At 38.9% G+C, this 20,860-nt stretch overlaps 1 protein-coding gene across 5 annotated transcripts in view; it reads right to left on the bottom strand.

The window, feature by feature from the left end:
* The window catches only part of cacna2d3 (calcium channel, voltage dependent, alpha2/delta subunit 3), a 103,788-nt gene that overhangs the window by 26,579 nt on the left and 56,349 nt on the right, over positions 1 to 20,860 (bottom strand). For 4 of the 5 annotated variants that reach the window (XM_073876247.1, XM_073876246.1, XM_073876243.1 and 1 more), the window contains 4 exons: positions 18,865 to 18,979; positions 17,843 to 17,958; positions 17,631 to 17,710; positions 15,024 to 15,713 (listed from right to left, as the gene is read on the bottom strand). In XM_073876247.1, the coding sequence (XP_073732348.1) occupies positions 15,621 to 15,713; positions 17,631 to 17,710; positions 17,843 to 17,958; positions 18,865 to 18,979 (404 nt within the window). In that variant the 3' untranslated portion in view covers positions 15,024 to 15,620. Of the gene's footprint in view, positions 1 to 15,023; positions 15,714 to 17,630; positions 17,711 to 17,842; positions 17,959 to 18,864; positions 18,980 to 20,860 lie in introns of those variants that run through there. The other variant, XM_073876244.1, reaches the window with a different exon arrangement.

The following is a 20,860-nucleotide window of genomic DNA, read 5'->3' on the forward strand; positions in this document are numbered from 1 at the left end:
GATCAGCTGTCAGTCAATCTTCTGTGCTTCAGATCGACCCTCACAAAGTTTCACATTAAATGATAAGATGTTTGTACAAAAACAAAAGGCTAAACACTGAATACTACTTATATGGGACTGCAAGACATTAATAGTCGAATCTGTTTGTAAGGAAACTTACATTATTCCCGTGGAAGAGACGGACGTTGGTAATAAAAACTTGAGGCAGACGGTGAGACTGTTTCATATATGTTTTCAGACAGCAGAATCGGGGTACCCGCGGGTGAACCGCATAATATTTGATGTAACGGGTGTAATAATATTAACTTGTCATTTGCGTTGTAGATGCAGGTCGGGACTCAATAAGCAAGAGTAGGCTAAACTGCAGGTCTAACATCAAGACCAAAATTCGACTCGATTCCGATAGGTAGCAGTTTTTAAATGGCTTATTTGTGTTTAAGCTCTGTCTGAAGAACGTTAAAGGTTATATTTAACTGCGCGATTTGCGGTGTGACCGGGTCGGGCTCTTTATGTCAAACAGGCCGGGTGTGGAATGCTGGAAAAATTGCTGCTGATGTCGGATAACTGGTCGGGGTTTCTGTCAAATCACAGCGGTGCGGATTATCAAACAGGACTGTGCGTGACTTTGCAACAGCTCTGTAACGCTAAACATGAGCAAGAACTTGCACACTACATTAAAACTACAATGAAAGATCCGTATGAAGCTAAAAAACTTACGTATTTTTTAAGAAAATACAGTTTAGATTAAACATAGAAAAAAATATAAGGAAAAGTAAATGACAGCATGAAAATGATAAAAAAATGCATGTTAGTTTACTGTAGCCTATATTCTACATTAAAAAAAATAATGTACATTTATAATCATCATGGGCGCCCCCTGCCGCCACAGCTGGAAAAAATCCTAGAGGAAACACTGTTTATAAATGATTATCACCTGCTATATTAATATTATTGGCTCCCAAGAAAAACGTGTTAAAACAAGTTATTTCAAGATCTTACTGCTATACAACATCAACATTTAAGTTTACTTTGAAATTAGCAAAAATGGTCTTTACTGTTACTGTACTAAACAGTTTCAACATCATCTACCACTGCAAGTACTACAAAAACAGTCACGGCAACTTGTGAGTAACCATGTGATTCTTATTTTTAACTTGTACCCAAAGTAAACAAAAAGCCTTTTTTATTTTTCACCTTAAAGGCACTCTAAGCGAATCTGTGTGACATCACTTCTTGTTGACGTTTGAAGTGTTGTCAAACAAAACGGAGCTTAGCTAACTCCTCCCCTCCCCCTCCCGTCTGTGCTTTCTGAAAGAGTCATGAACACGCCTAACCCCCACTCCCAAATCCTTCCTGTCGTTTATTGGCTGGAACACTTTGTTATGTTTCCTGGTGGTAGGTTTGACCACTTCATTTTTATTGCAGTTTGTGGAGCCTGGGCTGTCTACAGAGACTGCGTTTTTTTACAGTGTGTTCAGGGGACAGGCAGCTAGCAGATAGTGAGGAGATGTTTACTGTATATAACAAAAAATGTGTTGTGGTCTAAAACGCGTGAATTCGCTTAGAGCACCTTTAAATTATCTCAGTGACAGTTCTTTTTAAGGTAATTTCACCAAATTTAACCTTTTATTAAACATTTCCAGCTAAAGCTGCAATAACGTCCGCATATAAAACCACAGCTGGTAAGTTATGACACCTTCATTGGTATTTCTAAATTAAATTAAAGTTAAAAAATTCCTCTTTTATCTCTCTTGTAGTTTAAATTTGGTGGAATTACCTTAAAAAGAAATTTGGTGAAATTACCTTAAAATGAAAGTTTACAAATATTGTACTCGGTGTAATACAGCTACATTCTCTCTGCAGTTTCAACATCAACCACCACTGTGGGTACAACAAAAACAGTCAAACCAACTTGTGAGTAACCATGATTCTTAATTTAAACTTGTACCCAAAGTAAACAAAAAGCCTCTTTTTTTATTTTTCACTTTCAATTATCACATGTTCGCTTTCATTAGCACATGTGCTATAACACTTTAAACCAGGAGTGGGGAACCCTGGGTCCTGGGGGGCCGCTGTCCTGCAGAGTTTGGTTCCAGCCCTAATCAAACACACCTGAATTTCATTTCCAAGCAATCCTGAAGACTTTCATTTGATTTTTCAGGTGTGTTTAATTAGGGTTGGAACTAAACTCTGCAGGACAGTGGCCCTCCAGGACCAGGGTTCCCCACCCCTGCTTTAAACAATGCATCTGGTTCGTCCAATGTTATTGCTATGTCCATATTAAATGAAATAAAAAAATAAAAAAATAAAAAAATCATTTATCAGTCATCTCACCGAACTGAACCTTTTATTAAACATTTCCAGCTAAAGCTGGACTAATGTCTACAACCAAAATCACAGCTGGTGAGTTACGACACTATCCTTGGTTATTCTAAATTAAATTAAAATGAAAAATTCCTCTTTTAACTTCCCTATAGTTTACAAATATTGTACTCGATGTAATACGGCTCAATTCTCTCTGCAGTTTCAACATCAACCGGTACAAGAGTCATGACAACTTGTGAGTAATCATAATGATAAATCAAACCTGAAGACATCAGAAAGACATTTTCCATGTTATATTACTGTCATCATACCAACTGAACATTTTTATATTGTATATTTCTGCAGTGTCCACTGCTGCAACCAAAACACACCCTACAGCTGGTAAGCTACAGTACATCAGCATCTCATGTTACTCGGAATTAAAGCAACACCAAAGAGTTTTGGCTCTTTGCTCCCCGTACAGGTTAGAAGCGTAATTGTCCATTACCCACTGTCATAAATACTGAGGCATAGCTGGCTCTGATTGGATTGTAGGTCTGCCGTAAAGCACGTTTTTGTAGTATTCACTCGGACTACAGGACCGCTACCCGACGGTTGGAAACTTCTTTAGTGCGGTTTTGGCCGATAGAGGGCTGCAAAGCGAATGTGAAAGTGCTGTTCACCCTGTTTAGAGTGGATGAACCACTGAAACTGTTTTGGAAGCGTTATTTTAAGGTAAAAAAACTCTTTGGTGTTGCTTTAAAGGGGATATTTCACAAGACTTTAAGATGTAAAATAATCTTTGGTGCCCTCAGAGTACATTATGTTGAGTTTTAGCTCACCATATAGATTTATTATAGCATGTTAAAATTGCCACTTTGTAGGTGTGAGCAAAAACTTGGGGTGTGTTGTCCATTAAAATGTAAATGACCTGATGAAATGCAAACACTGATCGCAATGATGGTGGTTTGTTGAAATTAAAACTCAATTGTGCAGTAAATTATTATTTCTCTCTCTTTTTCTCTCTCTGCACTAAATGGCAGTGCCGTGGTTTGATAATGCAGATTGAAGGGCGTTATTATTATAATAAGAGATCCCCTTTTGACATCACAAGGGGAGCCAAATTTTAATGACCTATTTTTCACATGCTTGCAGAGTTTACCAAAACTAAGTTACTTGGATGTTCGTTTTCAGGTTTTCTAGGTTGAAAGAAGCACTGGGGACCGAATTATAGCACTTAAACTTGAAAAAAGTCAGATTTAAATGATATGTCCCCTTTAATGTTTAATAGGGGTGGGCGATAAACCGGTAGACATAATTAACCGGTAGAAATTTGTCAACCGGTAGAGATTTTGGACTATCGTTTCTATCGAGGTTACGCACTCACGTCACGCTCCTGTGTGCGTGCTCGAGAAAACGTAACGTTTGTACACATATTTAAGCACTGCAGTTTTAAAACAAGCTATTTTAAGCCATTGAAACACAGACAGCAGATCTGTATGCGTGCGTTCTTTATGTGTGTCAGGAGCGGACAAGTCGCGCAACCGCTGCTCTCTTTCTGTCTGTGAGGAGCGCGCAAGTCGCGCGACCGCTGCTCATTAAGCTCGTGAGCATTTTCCGCTTTATTGGCCTTAAATACACATATGCGTCAAAATTCCCGTCTTTGCAAGCATCCTCATAAACACGACCAGTTAGGTCTTAAGAGAAAGTAAACAGCTAAAAGACAAAGCGCATGTGTAACAGTGTATGTGTAACAGTGTTTTGGAGAGGGACTTTGGTCTTAAAGGGGAAGTTACCTAATTTTGCTCCTGTCTGTCACTCGTGTTAATCAAACAGCATTGAGAGGAAATCTCTCACTGCTCCTGATTAAATCACTTTTCTACCTTAAATAAAAATATATATAGGCCTATACATACATGCATAATTATTTATTATCATTCTCATATCATTCACTGTTTATCTTCAGAGAGCTTGAGTTTTATTTGTATTTATCTTCTTTCTATGCTTGTATATGTTTTTGTGAGAATTATGAACATTTCTATGGTATTAAAGATTTAAACCTTATTAAAACATAAAAAAACTCTACCGTGATACATATCGTTATCATGATATAAAATTAATCCTATCGTGATAGAAGATTTTGGTCATATCGCCCACCCCTAATGTTTAATAATAAAAACATTTAATTAAAAAATAACATTTGACATTGTTGATTTCTCACTACAGTTTCAACAGTAAAGCCAACTCACAAAGATGTTAAAAAAGACACAAAAGTAGTTTCAACAGTAAAGCCAACTCACAAAGATGTTGAAAAAGACACAAAAGCATGTGAGTAAAGTTTAGCTTTTGATAAAAACATAACATAAAAATAACAGAAAATCATTGCTTCACTGAAAGACCTAACATACCAAAATTGCTGACTTTGCTGTGCTTTCATTTGATTTTTTTCAGCTGATCCTCAGAGCATTGATAATAGGGACAACTCCTAAAGCTAAAGGTTTTTAATTCTCTCATAATTCAACTCCTAAAGCTAAAGGTTTTTAATTCTCTCATGGCAGAGAATTAAAAACATTTTTCCATTTTACCCCCTTAGTCATTTGTACCTCAGAAACTGACTGACAACTTTTGAATCAGTTAAATTTCCTCTTTAAGTTATAAAAATTAAAATACCAACAGACATTATCCAAAAGAAGATATTTTACACATTTTAGTTTTGTTGTTACATAGAATAAGTAAAGGAGTTTACAGTTTTTACCAATTGCTTACACACCTTTTCAAAACTCTACACACAATTCTCAAAACTGCACACACAAAATGCAAAATAGCTCACAACTCTTTCAAAATGCAACACTGCATTCAAAATGCCACAAACACATGTCAGAATGAAGCATTTGCATCAAATGGCAAACACTTCTTTCATAATAATTCATTTTTGGATATACCATGTAAACACTGTTGTTCTAAATCTAAAGCTCTTTGGTCTTTCATAGGCTTACATCTACATTTCAATACAATGTTCTACAGTGAAAGTAATCTGCTGAGAGGGGTAACAAGTACACTGAAAACACCAATGCAATGTAGAAACCGAAAATATTTATTAGTCCAAACATTACTGTTGTATACATTATACAACAAACTATAAACATGTAAACAAAAAGTAAATTCTTTACAGTAGAATACAGTAAACTGTGTGTGGGGTCCTGGTCCAGGAATTGGCAGGGGGGTGGGATGCAAATTGCCAAAACAGGTCATCTGACCTTTGACCTATTTATAGGCCTATACTACTGTAAAGCAGTGATTGGTTAGTGATCAGTTAAGCAATTAGTGTTTGCACATGTGAGAAATGTGTCTGTGTGACCTGGTGAATAAGTGTAGCATTTTGATTGGTTGTGTTTGGAAAAGGAAAGCAAGTCTCTTCCTCATAGATCTTTGTGTTTTAGGTAGAGAATTGTGTGTAGTGTTTTGAAAAAAGTGTTTTATGCAATTGAAAACTGAGTCAAAGGCGGGGAAATAGCTTATGGTTTTGAAGATTTGGCATGTAGTTTTGCACTTTGAGTGAGAGCTTTCAAAAATCGTATGACATGAAAAGATTTTGTGTGTAAGCAATCGTAAAAAACTGTAACAGAGACTTAGGGATTACACTTAAATATACAACTATACTGAAAGATATATCATAATAAATAATACATTTTTTTAGAGAAAAGAATGTTGCTGATAATGCTGTCAGCAGTGGCGTGCTCTGTGATTGTACTCACAGGACTCATATGTCTGTGCGGATTTGTATGTAAGTAAAGTTTATACAGTTACTTAGTTTTAATGAACAAATAAAGACAAATAACTGAAAAAATGTAGCAGTAGTTATTTGTTTTCTAGGCAAAAAAAGATCTAAACTGTAAGTCTTTTCTTCATGTAGAAATTTTTCAGCTTATTTATTTTATAATAATATACTATAACCATTAATATTTGATTGAATTAAAGAATAATACACTAAGATTGCTTTGTATTATTTCAAGTCAAAGAACTGCAGGAGATACGGTGAGCATCATCTGTGTGTTTATGCGTGTGTTATTTTCATATCCCATAACGAGGAAAGTGATATGATCTTAATTATTTACTCTTTTATGTAGCGTGCTTCTGGACCTGCAGAAATAAACTCTCTCATCACTTCTGTACCAGACACATCTCAACCCACAGGTAAGAAAACATCACTAACATTATCACATTCAAATCATCACACATTACCTGAAACTTAGTAACATATATTCTCATGTCAGCTAAATCATGTACAGTGCATTCATTCAAGAAAACGCTTAGGTTACTCACGTAACCCGGTTCCCTGAAATAACGGGAACGAAGCATTGCGTCAGTTAGCTGACGCTATGGGGGGGAAGCCTATTGGTTAACGTCTACAAAGTACATACAAAGTACAGACCAATGACGTTTGAGCCCGCGCGCGGGATGCACACGTCCTTATATAAGCGTGGTTCAAGCGTCAAGAGCTCATTATTATTCGACTGAAGCGCGCAGCCGAATAACACTCGCTGCGTAGACGTTTGTAGCACGGCAAGAGATGCAATGCTTCGTTCACGTTATTTCAGGGAACCGGCGTTACGTGAGTAAACTAAGCGTTCCCTTTCAATGCGGTTCACTTCGCATTACGTCAGTAAGCTGACGCTATGGGGGAACGTAATCTCATCACGCCGTGCATACACAACGTACTGAAGTGCCTTACTGGAGAGACACTGCGTGTGGACCTATAACCGGCATATTCACAGCTTTAAAGCAAAAGTGTAAGCACCATATAAAATGTTGACGCGCATACGGTGGGATTTTAAACACACTGGGAGCACATAACATAGCACAAGACGGCGAGATACCGACCGCGCCGCGGGTGTGCGAGATAAGTAAATTCAGAGTCACGTTGATGAGCTCGCTGAGCGCACCATGGTGTACACATAAAACGCATGAGCGTGCATGATTAAGCCGAGAGAACCTGCGCTCGTAGGGCAGGGACGTCTTAGCTGTACAATCTGACAAACGTAGACGGCTAAGACCAGCCGGCCGCGTAGCAGATATCAAATATAGATACCCCTGTAGACCAAGTCCATGATGAAGCCAAACTCGCACAGAGTGGGCTCTAACATATAGGACATAGCTCATAGAGGGGCGTGAGCCAGTGCGATGGCTTCAACGATCCATCTAAATAGCTACTGTTAGCAACAGGCATACGTAGTTAGTGATCTGCGAAGCTCACGAACGGCCGATCTGACTATAATATGCGGCAGAACGGTTCGTAGCGTGGGATTATACAGATACCACAATAGTGTGAACCCAGGTGAGCCCTCGAGCGCATCGGGATGTATTATAGTGCACAGATCGGTGAGCTTTCCAAGCGTGCCGTAAATGTGTATTGAAAATTAACCAAAAACTTGAAATTATAAAATGTAGTGGATTTAAAATTATGATTATGCTTTGGAATGTATGTTTTCAAAAAAAAAAAAAAACACTGATAAAATAAGAATACTTGAAAATGTACTTTTAAGTAGAAATACTTAAGTAGTGTCCGCCGGTGAAATTAGTTTATCCTCGCCTCAGTCATTTTATTCCTCCCTGCCTCTGTAAACGGAGTAAGTTAGGCTAAGTTAGCTAGACGTGCACGAGAGATATTTCTGCAGCCTCTGAGCCTGTACGAGAGCCAGCCAGACTCTGACCGTCATCAATTTGATGGACAATGACAACGGAGATCCGTATAGTAAAAGTTTAAATAATGAAATGGCGCTCACATTAACATTAACACATTACCTTCGGCATTAATAACAGATGACATCCCGTTAGCTCCGCTAGTGCTTGACTCTCTGATGTTGTTGTGTATCAATAACACGACAGTCCTGCAACGCGACCGTATGTCGTATTTTCGCGTGAAATATAAGTTATTGATTCAACTGTTTCAGTGTTTCACGAAGCCTCGCTCTGCCCACCACTAAATATAACCAAGCTTTGGATCGTTCTGCCTCGATGCAATGTTTGCTGCGTTCTAAACCAAAACAACACAGTGCGTGTGTGACGTCATGACACATTTGCAATGAGCGGAACCGATAAGCGGAATCGTTAAGCAGGCATGCTAACGATTGAAAGGAATGGATTCACTGGGCACCAGTTCTTAAGAAGAACCGGTTCTCGATTCCCATCCCTAGCCGTGTATACAGGTGAGCTTTTCCAAGCGCTTCTTTAGTGTATAATGAAATCTTATAGTGTGCATATGTGAGCTTCTCTAAGCGCACGGTGGACGCATAAAATTATCGTGCATACAGGTGAGCTTACGGGGGCACCTTTAATGGAACAAACCTCAGTAGTGCGCGAAGCAGGGATGTTGAAGCTGTAAAATTGACAACGTGGACGGCTGGCCGTGTCACAAATGTCAGATGAGAAACCTCTAAGACCATGCCCGAGGTGGAGCTAATCCATACATGGAGTAGACTAACCACGAGTGAGCATCATTGTCATGGGAGGTGATAACTTCAACGATCCATAAATAACCTGTATTGACAGGTGCGCTAGTGAGTGATCTGTGACGCAGATGAACAGCTGATCGTCTGATGTACGTCAGACGTATCTGTCATACAGGACCTTGGACAGTTCCAGAGCGCTGTGCCTCGGGCACCGTCCGCATCTGAGAAATGACTGGCTTATGAATAAAGTGAATGATCTGGCGTAGGGGGAGAGAGCCGCCGTGCACGAGCCTCCGTAGTGAGGAGAAAAGTGTTCCACACCACAATTCGCAGTGGTTTTGGATCGTTGTTTAAGCACGAGATGCGTATCACTCTGATTGAACATAGCTTATAAAGCGATGCAATGACTTTAAAAGGAGATGACTCGCCAACTTGTACAGGGGCGAGATCTCAGTCTGGTCCGGTGAAAAATGAAACCACCGTAGTTTGCTCGACCGCATTATCACAATAACACGGTCGAGAGTGCTGCAGTGCTAAAATCATCCCCTTAATGGTCCGTATGTACAGTACAAGGTTATTGATATGAGACAAACGGGCGCTCCACGCACCGAAGGCTGATTGCCGTCGTAAGGCGTGTTCAACCAGGCGAGCTCGTAATGATAGCACTGCATGCAGCCGTGTATAACTTAAGCATAAGCTTCCCGGCCGTCAGCTCGGGGCGGGACCTTTGCTTAGTCAAACTGAAGTGGACTTATGAACAGAATGCAACGATATTCAGCTTTCTGGGGCTCGTTAGAGGGGTACGTGAGCCCGTCTTAAAAGAGATGCCGCGCGTCTGACTGTGAGCGCGCTTTTGGTGTTGAGCTTGCTTTCTGAGCGTCATAAATGAAACTTATTGTGGCGGGTAGCAAGCTCACTTGACCCTTAATATCTCCGAGTATTGGAGCGGAGGTGTGAGCGTCTTCGGATCCACTGATATAAACCAGCTATATGGCCGAAAAACATCATAAACCGCTTGGCTGTAAGCCTTTGAGTGGCCATCCGGAGAGGGCGCGATTCAAACGCTTGGAGCCATGAAAAAGTCTGAGGCTGCCGTCTCTCTAGGAAGAGAAAATAACAGCCGTAAGACCGTGCTCGTTTGCCCCGTCAGTATCGTAGCGGAGAAACTGAGGTGGGCTGCGAGCAAATTTGGCAGAAAGGTGTTAGAGACACTGTACAGCCGTAGGGTGTCAATACACAGTATACTGTATGGCCAAACCGGGGTTTTTTCGGCAAGCGTCGATACAATTATGGAAGGCGGGCCGTGTGTGCGTATTACTGTCTGCTTGTCGGTAAGGCAAAAAAGTGTTTAGAGACACCGTACAGCCCTGGGGTGTCAATACACAGTATAGTAAGCACGGAAATTGCTCTTAGAGGAATTCAATACCGTTCGCCACTATAGTGAGGTCACATAACCGACAGTATTACACAGTATGTTTTGGATAAACAGCACACAGAAAAGATTTCAGGGCACTCCTGCCGAGACGGGACTTAACCCTTCCTCTCCCAGACAATTGTTCTCTGTCGACGCAGCTGTGAAGACCAGAGCTCGGCCGTTCAGGTGCACGAGCCTCAGTAGTGACGGTGACCAGAACGGCTCACAGAGCAGAGCAGTATGTCTAGGTGGTTTAATGTCAGACTGGACCCAATGAATAAGAATACATAGAAGTAAAAACAGAGCAACAAATGGTAAGACATGTGAACATGAAACTAGTGCTCATAACAGTAAACTCCATTATCTCCATACCTCCATTTCTCACAAAACTTTCTCTTTTTATTTTACTCATCCCCCTTTTTGTCGGTGAGTTTTCATTTCAAAGGTTGCTTCACTTCCGGTAAATGTCGCCACATATCAGCTAATATGCAGCAGATATCTGCAGACCGCAAGTTAGCTGCAGTACTAGCTAGCAACAAACCGTCTATAGTGCTTCAAGTCTTGCAGGCACTGTTTACCTTCCGGCCACATTATATTACATTACTATTTTGGTATGAAAATCATCAGCCACTGTGGCAGATAGCCTTCTGAATTTATGCGCCAAATAGAAAATCTACCAGCATTTGGCGGTTGGCGGGTGTTAATTTCGGACCTTGCGTAAGACCGAGTGCTAACTCTAAGAAGCCGTTAAGAGACCTCACCACTGCAGGGAAAGGAGCGAGGGACTCCGCGAGCGTAGAGCACGAGTGGCTGTGCTATGACAGGGTACAGGGGCAGACCCGCCCGTGTTTGCTTGTCCTATGCATCTATCTTAGTTCTACGGTTCCCCCGCTTGTTCATCTCAACAAGAGAGGAACGACAGAGGGGAGCAGCAACACAGATAGAACAGCCATGCATCGTATGAACGGTATTACCCAATGCACTCGGGGGATTCATATGAATGTGCCAGAGATTTCGCCACTGACTGTGAGAGGAGCAAGGGACTCTGTTAGTGTAAAGCATAAACGGTTGCGTTGTGACAGAACACAGGGCGGGTTAGCCCGTGTGTGCTTGTCTATGCATCCATCTAGTCTCATGGCTCGCCGTGTGTTCATCCCAGCGAGAGAGGAACAGCAGGGGGAGCACGAAACATGGATAGGACAACCGATGCATATAAGAGCGGTCCCGGCGTGGGAGGTGCCAGACTGGTGACGCGCTCGGGGGAAATTCATAGCAGAGAGGCTCACTCGAGCCGTTGTGCTGGACGCTATTACAACAGCGCCTGCTCTTTTAGCTTTATATTAAAATATTGATCTTTCCGGGCGGCCGCAGGGGAGACCTTGTCAGGCATGTGTCCGCTGCACAGGGCTCGTACCATGGCAAGCGAAGGCTATCTTTGGTTCTCAGCCGGAAAGCGGCAGGGGAAGACGCTATACCTGGATTCTGCTATCTTCGGTTCTCAGCCGGAAAACAGCAGGGGAAGACGCTAGGCCTGGACTCCGCTGCAGGGCTTGTGTCGACGGCGAGGTAAGGCTTCTTCTTCTTCGGAGCAGCGAGAGGTTCGCGCTGAAGGAGAAAATTAATAAGCTCTTGACGCTTGACCTGCGCTTATATAAGGACGTGTGCATCCCACGTGCGGGCTCAAACGCGCCATTGGTCTGTACTTTGTACAGATGTTAACCAATAGGCTTCAATCGCGGAGTAAACAGGAGTTTCCCCCCCATAGCGTCAGCAAACTGACGCAATGCGAAGTGAACCGTATTGAATGGGAACCCCAGAAAAAAAACATAAACTGCCATTTTAACTTTAAGCCCTTGTTTGAAATGTTTACATTGCATTGACATTATTTTACTCCCATTTGATTCTTTAAAAGACAGTAAGCCAGGTCTCTCGGATGCTCACTCGCCAATTACAAACTTCCAGTCCTCAGGTAACAAAATCTATTTTTTTGCAAAATGCAAATGGATTCATGCATAATCTAGTTTTACTTAGTATATAAACTGACTAAGCCTCACTTTCAGTAAATCATCACAAATTACACAAAGCTTAGTAACAGATAGTGAGGTAAATCAAACCTGCTTTACTTTTCAGGACTTTAACAAATGCCCTTATAACCTTATAACTAGTATCTTTATAAGGTAACTTTCTACCACAGAATTTTTTTAGCATGACACAGGATATTCACAGGGACCTGGTACTCATACGTTTTATTTACTGATGAATTTGGAAAAAGCACCACCCTTTGTTTGTAATGTTAAAGGGGCCATTTCACAAGACTTTTTAAAGATGCCAAATAAATCTTTGGTGTCCCCAGGGCACGTATGTGAAGTTTTAGCTCAAAATACCATATAAGAATATATTATAGTATGTTAAAATTGCCACTTTGTGTGTGCAAAAATGTGCCGTTTTGAGTGTGTCCTTTAAAATGCAAATTAATGGTTTGTTGCAATTGAAACTCAATTGTGCTCTGAATTATTTTCTCTCTCTCTTTTTCTCTGCACTAAATAGCAGTGCTGTGATTGGGTAGTGCAGATTAAGGGGTGGTATTATTATAATAAAGCTCCTTATGACATCATAAGGAGAGCCAAATTTTAACGACCTATTTTTTCAAGTGCTTTTAGAGAATGGTTTACCAAAACGAAGTAACTGGGTTGATCTTTTTCACATTTTCTAGGTTGATAGAAGCATGGGGACCCAATAATAGCACTTAAACATGGAAATGTTAGTTTTGCCATGGCCCCTTTAATATTATGTTTGTTATTTTCTCCTAAAGGCCTCCAGCAGCCACAGTCCCACCAAGAAAGCAAACCAGTGATTTACTCGCTCATTACTTCAACTTCCCAGCCTTCAGGTAACAGAATACATTCACAGAACATAGTAACATTTCTTTTGAAACAATTTGATGCATGCAGGACTCTCACCTTTAAGATTTCAAGTAAAATCTTTACAGCAATATTCTGTAACAGTTTTTGCATTTTATTACAGATGTTTTTGATAATTCAGGACACAAGAAGGGACATACTGAAGAGAATGGGGTAGTATGTATGAACATGCCACAAATACACATAGCAATATTTAACTTAGAAGTGTGTAAACATTTTGGTGTGAAAATGCTTACTCTTCTCACAGCTTAAAGTGAAAATACCCTACGTGCTTTTCGAAATAGGGGGCACGAGATGGTGCCAGGGGGCATTAACTTATCATACATTTTGCGTAATTAAACCTCAAAATACAACTAACCAACAGCACTACATTGTATCATTTTGTTATACTTCTTTAAACAGAATCAAATAGTGTTCATCATTATTAACAAAAACCTTACATTGTTTTTATCTTTTTCTTTCTTCCATCATGCAGAATGTTTTTCACTTCTACTGCACCATCCCAGACAAACCCAGTTAAAGCTGAAGATCAGATCTACAGTTTGGCTATCTGACTTTCACTCAAGACTTTATTATATTATTCTTCGTTTAAATTCATTTACATCACTGACACGTATTTGTTAAATGTTTAAACAGTAAAGTATTATTTGCTGACAAACATTCATGAAGGTTAATCAGACAGAGATAACGTTAATCAGAAGAGTGCACACAGCAGACGCGTTCAGCTGAGTAGAGTAAAATAAAGAGCACATACCTTGTGTTTTCATGTTTTCTGATGATTCTCCACACGATGTAACTTTAATGGGGTTTCTTGGAATGTGAGGTTCTTCGTTACTTCCTTATAACACAACCCTTGCATGTAATCTTGTAAAATCGTATGGTAGCCTATGGTGTGTTAAATTTCATGCGGCGCTGAGAACGATGCCATCAACCATCGCGATACTGCACTCCTCCATACACTTTCAAATAGCTCTCGCGATACTTTGATGTCATACTTCGATTGGTCTGCGCAGCGCTTCATGAATTCGTAGCACTATCATGTTTAGAAACAAAACTGAACTTTTATAAATACTGGTTTAATTTTCGTTCGTTAAATGAGTACTAAATACAACATACAATCTAAAACAGTTTGTGGTCAGTGTGCCCTTACAGTGGAGAACAAATCCAAGGACCCCTTCAAATTCTTCTATTTTTTTTACATTTTTGCATAGTGATTCAACTTATGTGTTTTTAAGAGGGTTGTTTTGTTCAAATTACATAACTGGCATGATTCTTGTATGTAGGCTATGTCCTCTTATTAAAAATACAATTCAAGTATATAATTTATAAAAAATTATTTCACAAACCTTGGGCCTCATTTATAAACCGTGCGTACGTACAGATTTGATCGTAAAGTGTGCGTAGGCAAAAATCCACGGCAAAGTCCATATTTATAAAAACTGTCTTTGACGTGGAAAAGTGCTTAGCGCCACGTCAGGGTCTGTGCAGACGTACGCACTTTTGCTTGTCTGATTGCTGCAGGTTTTTGGAAATATAAGCCATTCTTGCTGTTTGAAATTGAGTTTAAACATTAATAAGCGCTCTTTTATATGTCTGACATTAACTGCGCATCGTTTAAAGGCGGAGATCTGAAACTGCTCGGCTGCGCGCACAAGTTCAAGTTCATTTGCGATTTATAGATTTGAAAGGGATACGCGTGTTTTCTGCGCGTACGTTCGGTTTATGAATCACACGTACGCATTTTAGATAAATGATCGTAGGATCAAATGTAGGATGTTTTTTACACAGCATTTTATAAATGAGGCCCCTTGTTTCCACTTTGAAAACCCCTGCTCTAAAATATCAGTAAACAACAGCATATATTTTCAGCAAATTGCTTGTTCTCATGTTATTGTGCATTGCAGATCACTATAGAATTAAATGACAGAAGAAAACTGATGGAAAATATGTTTTTATTTACACAACATGGCTTTCCTTTGATGTAAAGGGATTAATCAGTCAAAAGTCATTTTCCAAATACTTTAAGCAGGCAAAACTTATAAAGTTTGTGAAGAACCCACATCTCATCATGTGATGACAATGTTCGCTATTCTTACAAACAGCAATGTGAAATATTTCTATTTTTTACATCATGCATCTTCAGAGCTTAAATTAAATTTGGGAGGCAGGCAAATAATACCGACATGAATGACATTTTTGCTCAGTTATCCTCTGTGCTTAACACAGGACAGGTTAAGACTAAATTGTGTATGAAATTCTCAAAGCTACACAGCTACATGGACTGCGGTTAGCTGTGATGGCTTGCAGCGCCACTAATATATCCAGATATATTCACTTGTCCATATGTAAGAATAAAACACTCAACAGATTCTAACACAGTCTTTGACGGCAATAAATATCATCTATGCTTAGTAATTCAGACATCACAAAGATGATTTTGATCTCTGTGGACTGAGATTTCATGTTTGGCAGAAGCATGGCTTTCTGATTCGGGTGTAAAACAAGCCTAATGGTCAAGGCCAGGGTCAGAGGTCACCTGCTGATAAGAAAGGACACTACAGGGAATATAATGGCCACCAATGAAAAATTCAATGTATTCGCTGAACCACACTCCACAGCGTTCTCCTAAAGAAAAAAAGAAAAGTTACAGAGTTTGCAAGAATTGTCTGGGACAGTACTACATGTTAAAAAGTCTTAAAAGTTAAAGGATTAGTCAATTTTCTCAAAAAAAATCCAGACAATTTACTCACCACCATGTTATACAAAATGTTGATGCCTTTCTTTGTTCAATCAGAAAGAAATTGTTTTTTTTTTAGGAAGAAAATCCAGGATTTTTTCATTTTTATGGACTTTAATGGACCCCAATACTTAACAGTTTTAATGCAGTTTAAAATTGCAGTTTCAACAGAGTTTCAAAGGACTCTATACTATCCCAAATGAGAGAAACGATTGTCATTTTTGGCAAGAAAAATAAAAAATATGTCTCTGTGTCAGTTTATGGTTTAAAATGGTCCGCAAATGTGCGTTTCATATATGTAACATGCAACCTTTCAATGTCATTACACAATTACGTGAGGTCGCACTGGTGCGTCACACAGCCGGAGGAAGATGAGAAGTTGTGGTTTAAAAGTGCATACTTTTTATTTTTCTTGCCAAAAATGACATTTGTTTCGCTAGATAAGACCCTTATGCCTCGTTTGGGATCGTTTAGAGTCCTTTGAAACTGCAATTTTAAACTGCATTAAAACTGTTAAAGGAATAGTCTACTCATTTTCAATATTAAAATATGTTATTACCTTAACTAAGAAGAGTTGATACATCCCTCTATCATCTGTGTGCGTGCACGTAAGCGTTGGAGCGCGCTGCGACGCTTCGATAGCATTTAGCTTAGCCCCATTCATTCAATGGTACCATCCAGAGACAAAGCCAGAAGTGACCAAACACATCAACGCCCCCCCCATTCAAGACGAGCAGCCACACGAGCAAGTTTGGTGGTACAAAACAAAACGCAGCGCCCCTCCAAGCGGATTCAAAAGAGGAACTACATTTTATGGCGTAATAGCACCCCTGGGAGTACTTCGACCCGCCTGAAAAGTCCGCTCCCCTTCTCACTCTCATAATGGGAGAGGGAGGGTGTTACTGCGCCGAGTCGAAGCACTCCCAAAAGCGCCACCACGCCACAAAACACAGCCACTCCTCCAAATCCGCCCAGAAAAGCGCCACGTTTCACCCTGTACCACCAAACTCGCTCGCACAACCACTCGTCCCAAATAGGAAAAACGTCGATGTGTCTGGTCACCTCCAACTTCATCTCCAAATGGCAGCATTGAATGAATGGGGCTAAGCTAAATGCTATCAAAGCGTCGCAGCGTGCTCCAGCACTTACGTGCACGCACACAGATGATAGAGGGATGTATCAACAATTCTTAGGTAATATTGAAAATGAGTAGACTATTCCTTTAAGTGTTGGGGTCCATTAAAGTCCAAAATGAGAAAAGTATTGGAATGTTTTCCTGAAAAACATAATTTTCTCTCGACTGAACAAAGAAAGACATCAAAATTGGTGGGGAGTAAATTATCAGGATTTTTTTTAAGAAAAAGGATTAATCCTTTAAGGCCTTGCAAGAGCCTTAAAATTTTAAGAAGTGTGAAAAAAGTGTTTCCATTTACAAAACGTTTATCACTTAAATCTGAAACTCAAAAGCTCCTGCAGTTTTCCAAGTTTTGCCCTACTTTCAAACTTGTGTTCAACACTTCTTATGAATTGTGATCCATCATCATGGAAACCTTGTCAGATTTCTTTCAAGTCAGATCTGATGTAATGTAATGTTTCCAGCATATGAACAACAATTTTTACAATATCAGAGTAGCATATGTCATTGCTCACAAAAAAGGTTTTTAAAATTATATAAAACATCATATTCCCGTTTTTGCACATGCATATTGTGTGTGTGATGCCTTATTTATCTTATTTGTTATATAGTGTTATATATAATATATATGTTTACCGTACAACACAACACATTCAGACACACTTTGTACCTGCGGATGGAAAGGGTGACAGGACTGTGGACGTCTGCGGTCTTTCTGAAACTTCAGTCTGTCACACTTCAGAGACTCATTATGTGCTCAAAGGTCAAGGCTTATGTTTACATAAATACTTGCATGTTAAAATGTCCAAGTTCGGTATTCATGCACACAAGCTGACACAAAAGTGTCATTTGTATCTGTTTTACCAGCTTATAATAAAAGGATATAAATGATTTCAATGGGTTCCATGGTAACTGGAGGGGCGGAGCTACAGTCACATTTATTCTCAACAACCACCATAAACAGATTACTGCTGGGAATTTGCTGTATGACAAATGTGCTAAAAATAAGAAAAAAATAAAGAAGATATTTAAAATAGATACACACAAGCCCAGAACACAAAACATCACTAAAACATGACTACATTGGTAAACTAAAATTAAAATCTTAACATCTTTAAAATTAAGTTTAATTTAATTAAAGTTTGAAAATCTTTATCTAAATATTCACAACACTTAAATTTGGGTTCTATTTGTTAACATTAGTTAACACAAACTAACCATAATTCCACAGCATTTATTAATTTTAGTTCATGTTAATTTCAGCATTTACTAATACATATTTAAAAAAATTATTAAGTTGCATGCTAACATTAGGTAATGCACATAAATAAACACATAAATTTGTATTAACTAACGTTTAAATTAATTATGCTTTAAAAAAAATTTTTTTTAATGCTAGCTAATGCATAACGTAATGGAAAGTGTTAATAGTTTCATTTATAAATACAGCACTAGCATGTGTAGCTTTATTTAATGGGGTCAGTACGTTCTATAAACATATTCTCGGCTCTATGTGAAATGATCTTGTTGAAAGCCAATGATACCAGAAAGAGATATAATCAGAAAAGTGTAGGCGAGACAATTTGGTTTCACAAGGTTAAGTGTCAGACATTTTGACTATTTATATGTGTATATAGCCAGAACATTTCAGCTAGTACTAAAGTGGTGCAGGCTAAATTTGAAAGCGCATTTTTCACAGAGGAAGTAACAAATATTTAGGCTACTTTTTTATTCACACTTTAAGAACATAACATGCAATGTGCAATGGTGTTACTAACTGACTGTTACAACTGACATCAGATTAATTAATACATATTTTTGATTAAGAATGATGCATAAATCATGAAAAATGTTCACTTATATAAATAACCATACACACATCATAAATACACAAACATGCTCACCGTATACAGCCATCACAGTCAATGTTGCCCGTGGTCTCTTTGATGGTGCGTTCAGACACAAATGCTGGATATTCGGTGTCACATGGAACCATCATCGTCCTCTGAGATCTCTGAGCTGAACAAATAAACACATACTTTCTCTTTAAAAAATCATAATATTGAACCCAGAGTACATACTGATAAAAATGTCAATGTAACGTTATAATGCACTGAATGTCGCTTTAGATAAAAGCTTCTCCAAATGCATAAATGTAATGTAAATGTATATCAGACAAATTCTAAAGATGTCCAGGCTAAATTCTGCCTCTTAATGGAAAGAAAAAGACATTTAAGGACCATCAAGATATTGGGGAGTAATGAAATGAAAATCTGTTATGTGCATACCAGACTATGTTGGTGCATACAGAATTTAGATGTATCGGGTTATTATTCCTTCATTATATGTTGTCCTGATCATTTACATTAAAGCAATAAGCCAGTGGGTTACCATGCATTTTATAACAGCTAAGGGACGTTGTTATAAAATGCACTGTAACCCCACTGCTTCGCGGGGGTTATTGTGTTTATAAAACGGTTACTTCATATGCATAATGTTAGCAGGATTTTATAAAATAAAACACAAATAAGTTATAATTATATTAGTTATACAAAGTAGTTCCTCAGAATCAAGTGTGACTGAAACAGAGCGCATAAGTTCCCAACCAACACAGACGCAGCAAAGACACAATGAAAATATGATTTAAGACTGTGGTGTTTATTTTATAAATCAACATTTATCTAATTTAATTTATACATTAACATTTATATCGTGCAACTGTTGAAGTGATGATCAAATATGATTGGAAGCATGCTGAACTCTTTCCCCGTCAGCGTTTTTTTTAAGTTGCCATCCAGTTTTAGTTTAATGCCTTGCAGAAAAATTATCTTCTTTAAATAAACATAAAATATCAAATGAAAGAACAGACTATCCGCTTTCAAAAAAAAAAAAAAAAAGTTTCATCCTACCTTCATTTGTTCTCTTATCACCTCTCTAATTTTTTAGCTAAAAGTGGAGATAATTCCATTTATGTGAATAACTTTTGTAAAAGATCAGATTCATAGCCTGTGTTGAGTGAATGCGTCAGTGTTTAAGTTGGGTAAGATCGCCACCCAGTGGATAGTGGAAATATGAAATTCAGTTAGAAACTCCTCAGAGATAGTTTTATCTTTATTGATGAGATGACTCAACAATATTTATTGACATTTATCTGGATATCTCCATTAAAGAAATAGTCTACTCATTTTCAATATTAAAATATGTTATTACCTTAACTAAGCACTGTTGATACATCCCTCTATCATCTGTGTGCGTGCACGTAAGCGTTGGAGCGCGCTGCGACGCTTCGATAGCATTTAGCTTAGCCCCATTCATTCAATTGTAACATTTAGAGATAAAGTTAGAAGTGACCAAACACATCAACGTTTTTCCTATTTAAGACGAGTAGTTATACGAGCAAGTTTGGTGGTACAAAATAAAACGTAGCGCTTTTCTAAGCGGATTTAAAAGAGGAACTATATTTTATGGCGTAATAGCACTTTTGGGAGTACTTTGACTCGGCGCAGTAACACCCTCCCTCTCCCATTATGAGAGTGAGAAGGGGAGCGGACTTTTCAGGCGAGTCCAAGTACTCCCAAAAGTGCTATTACGCCATAAAATATAGTTACTCTTTTAAATCCGCTTAGAAAAGCGCTACGTTTTATTTTGTACCACCAAACTTGCTCGTATAACTACTCGTCTTAAATAGGAAAAACGTTGATGTGTTTGGTCACTTCTAACTTTATCTCTAAATGGTACCATTGAATGAATGGGGCTAAGCTAAATGCTATCGAAGCGTCGCAGCGCGCTCCAGCGCTTACGTGCACGCACACAGATGATAGAGGGATGTATCAACAATTCTTAGTTAAGGTAATAACATATTTTAATATTGAAAATGAGTAGACTATTCCTTTAATTGTG

This window comes from Misgurnus anguillicaudatus, chromosome 14 (genome assembly GCF_027580225.2).
Source record: "Misgurnus anguillicaudatus chromosome 14, ASM2758022v2, whole genome shotgun sequence".
Taxonomy (NCBI): Eukaryota; Metazoa; Chordata; class Actinopteri; order Cypriniformes; family Cobitidae; genus Misgurnus; species Misgurnus anguillicaudatus.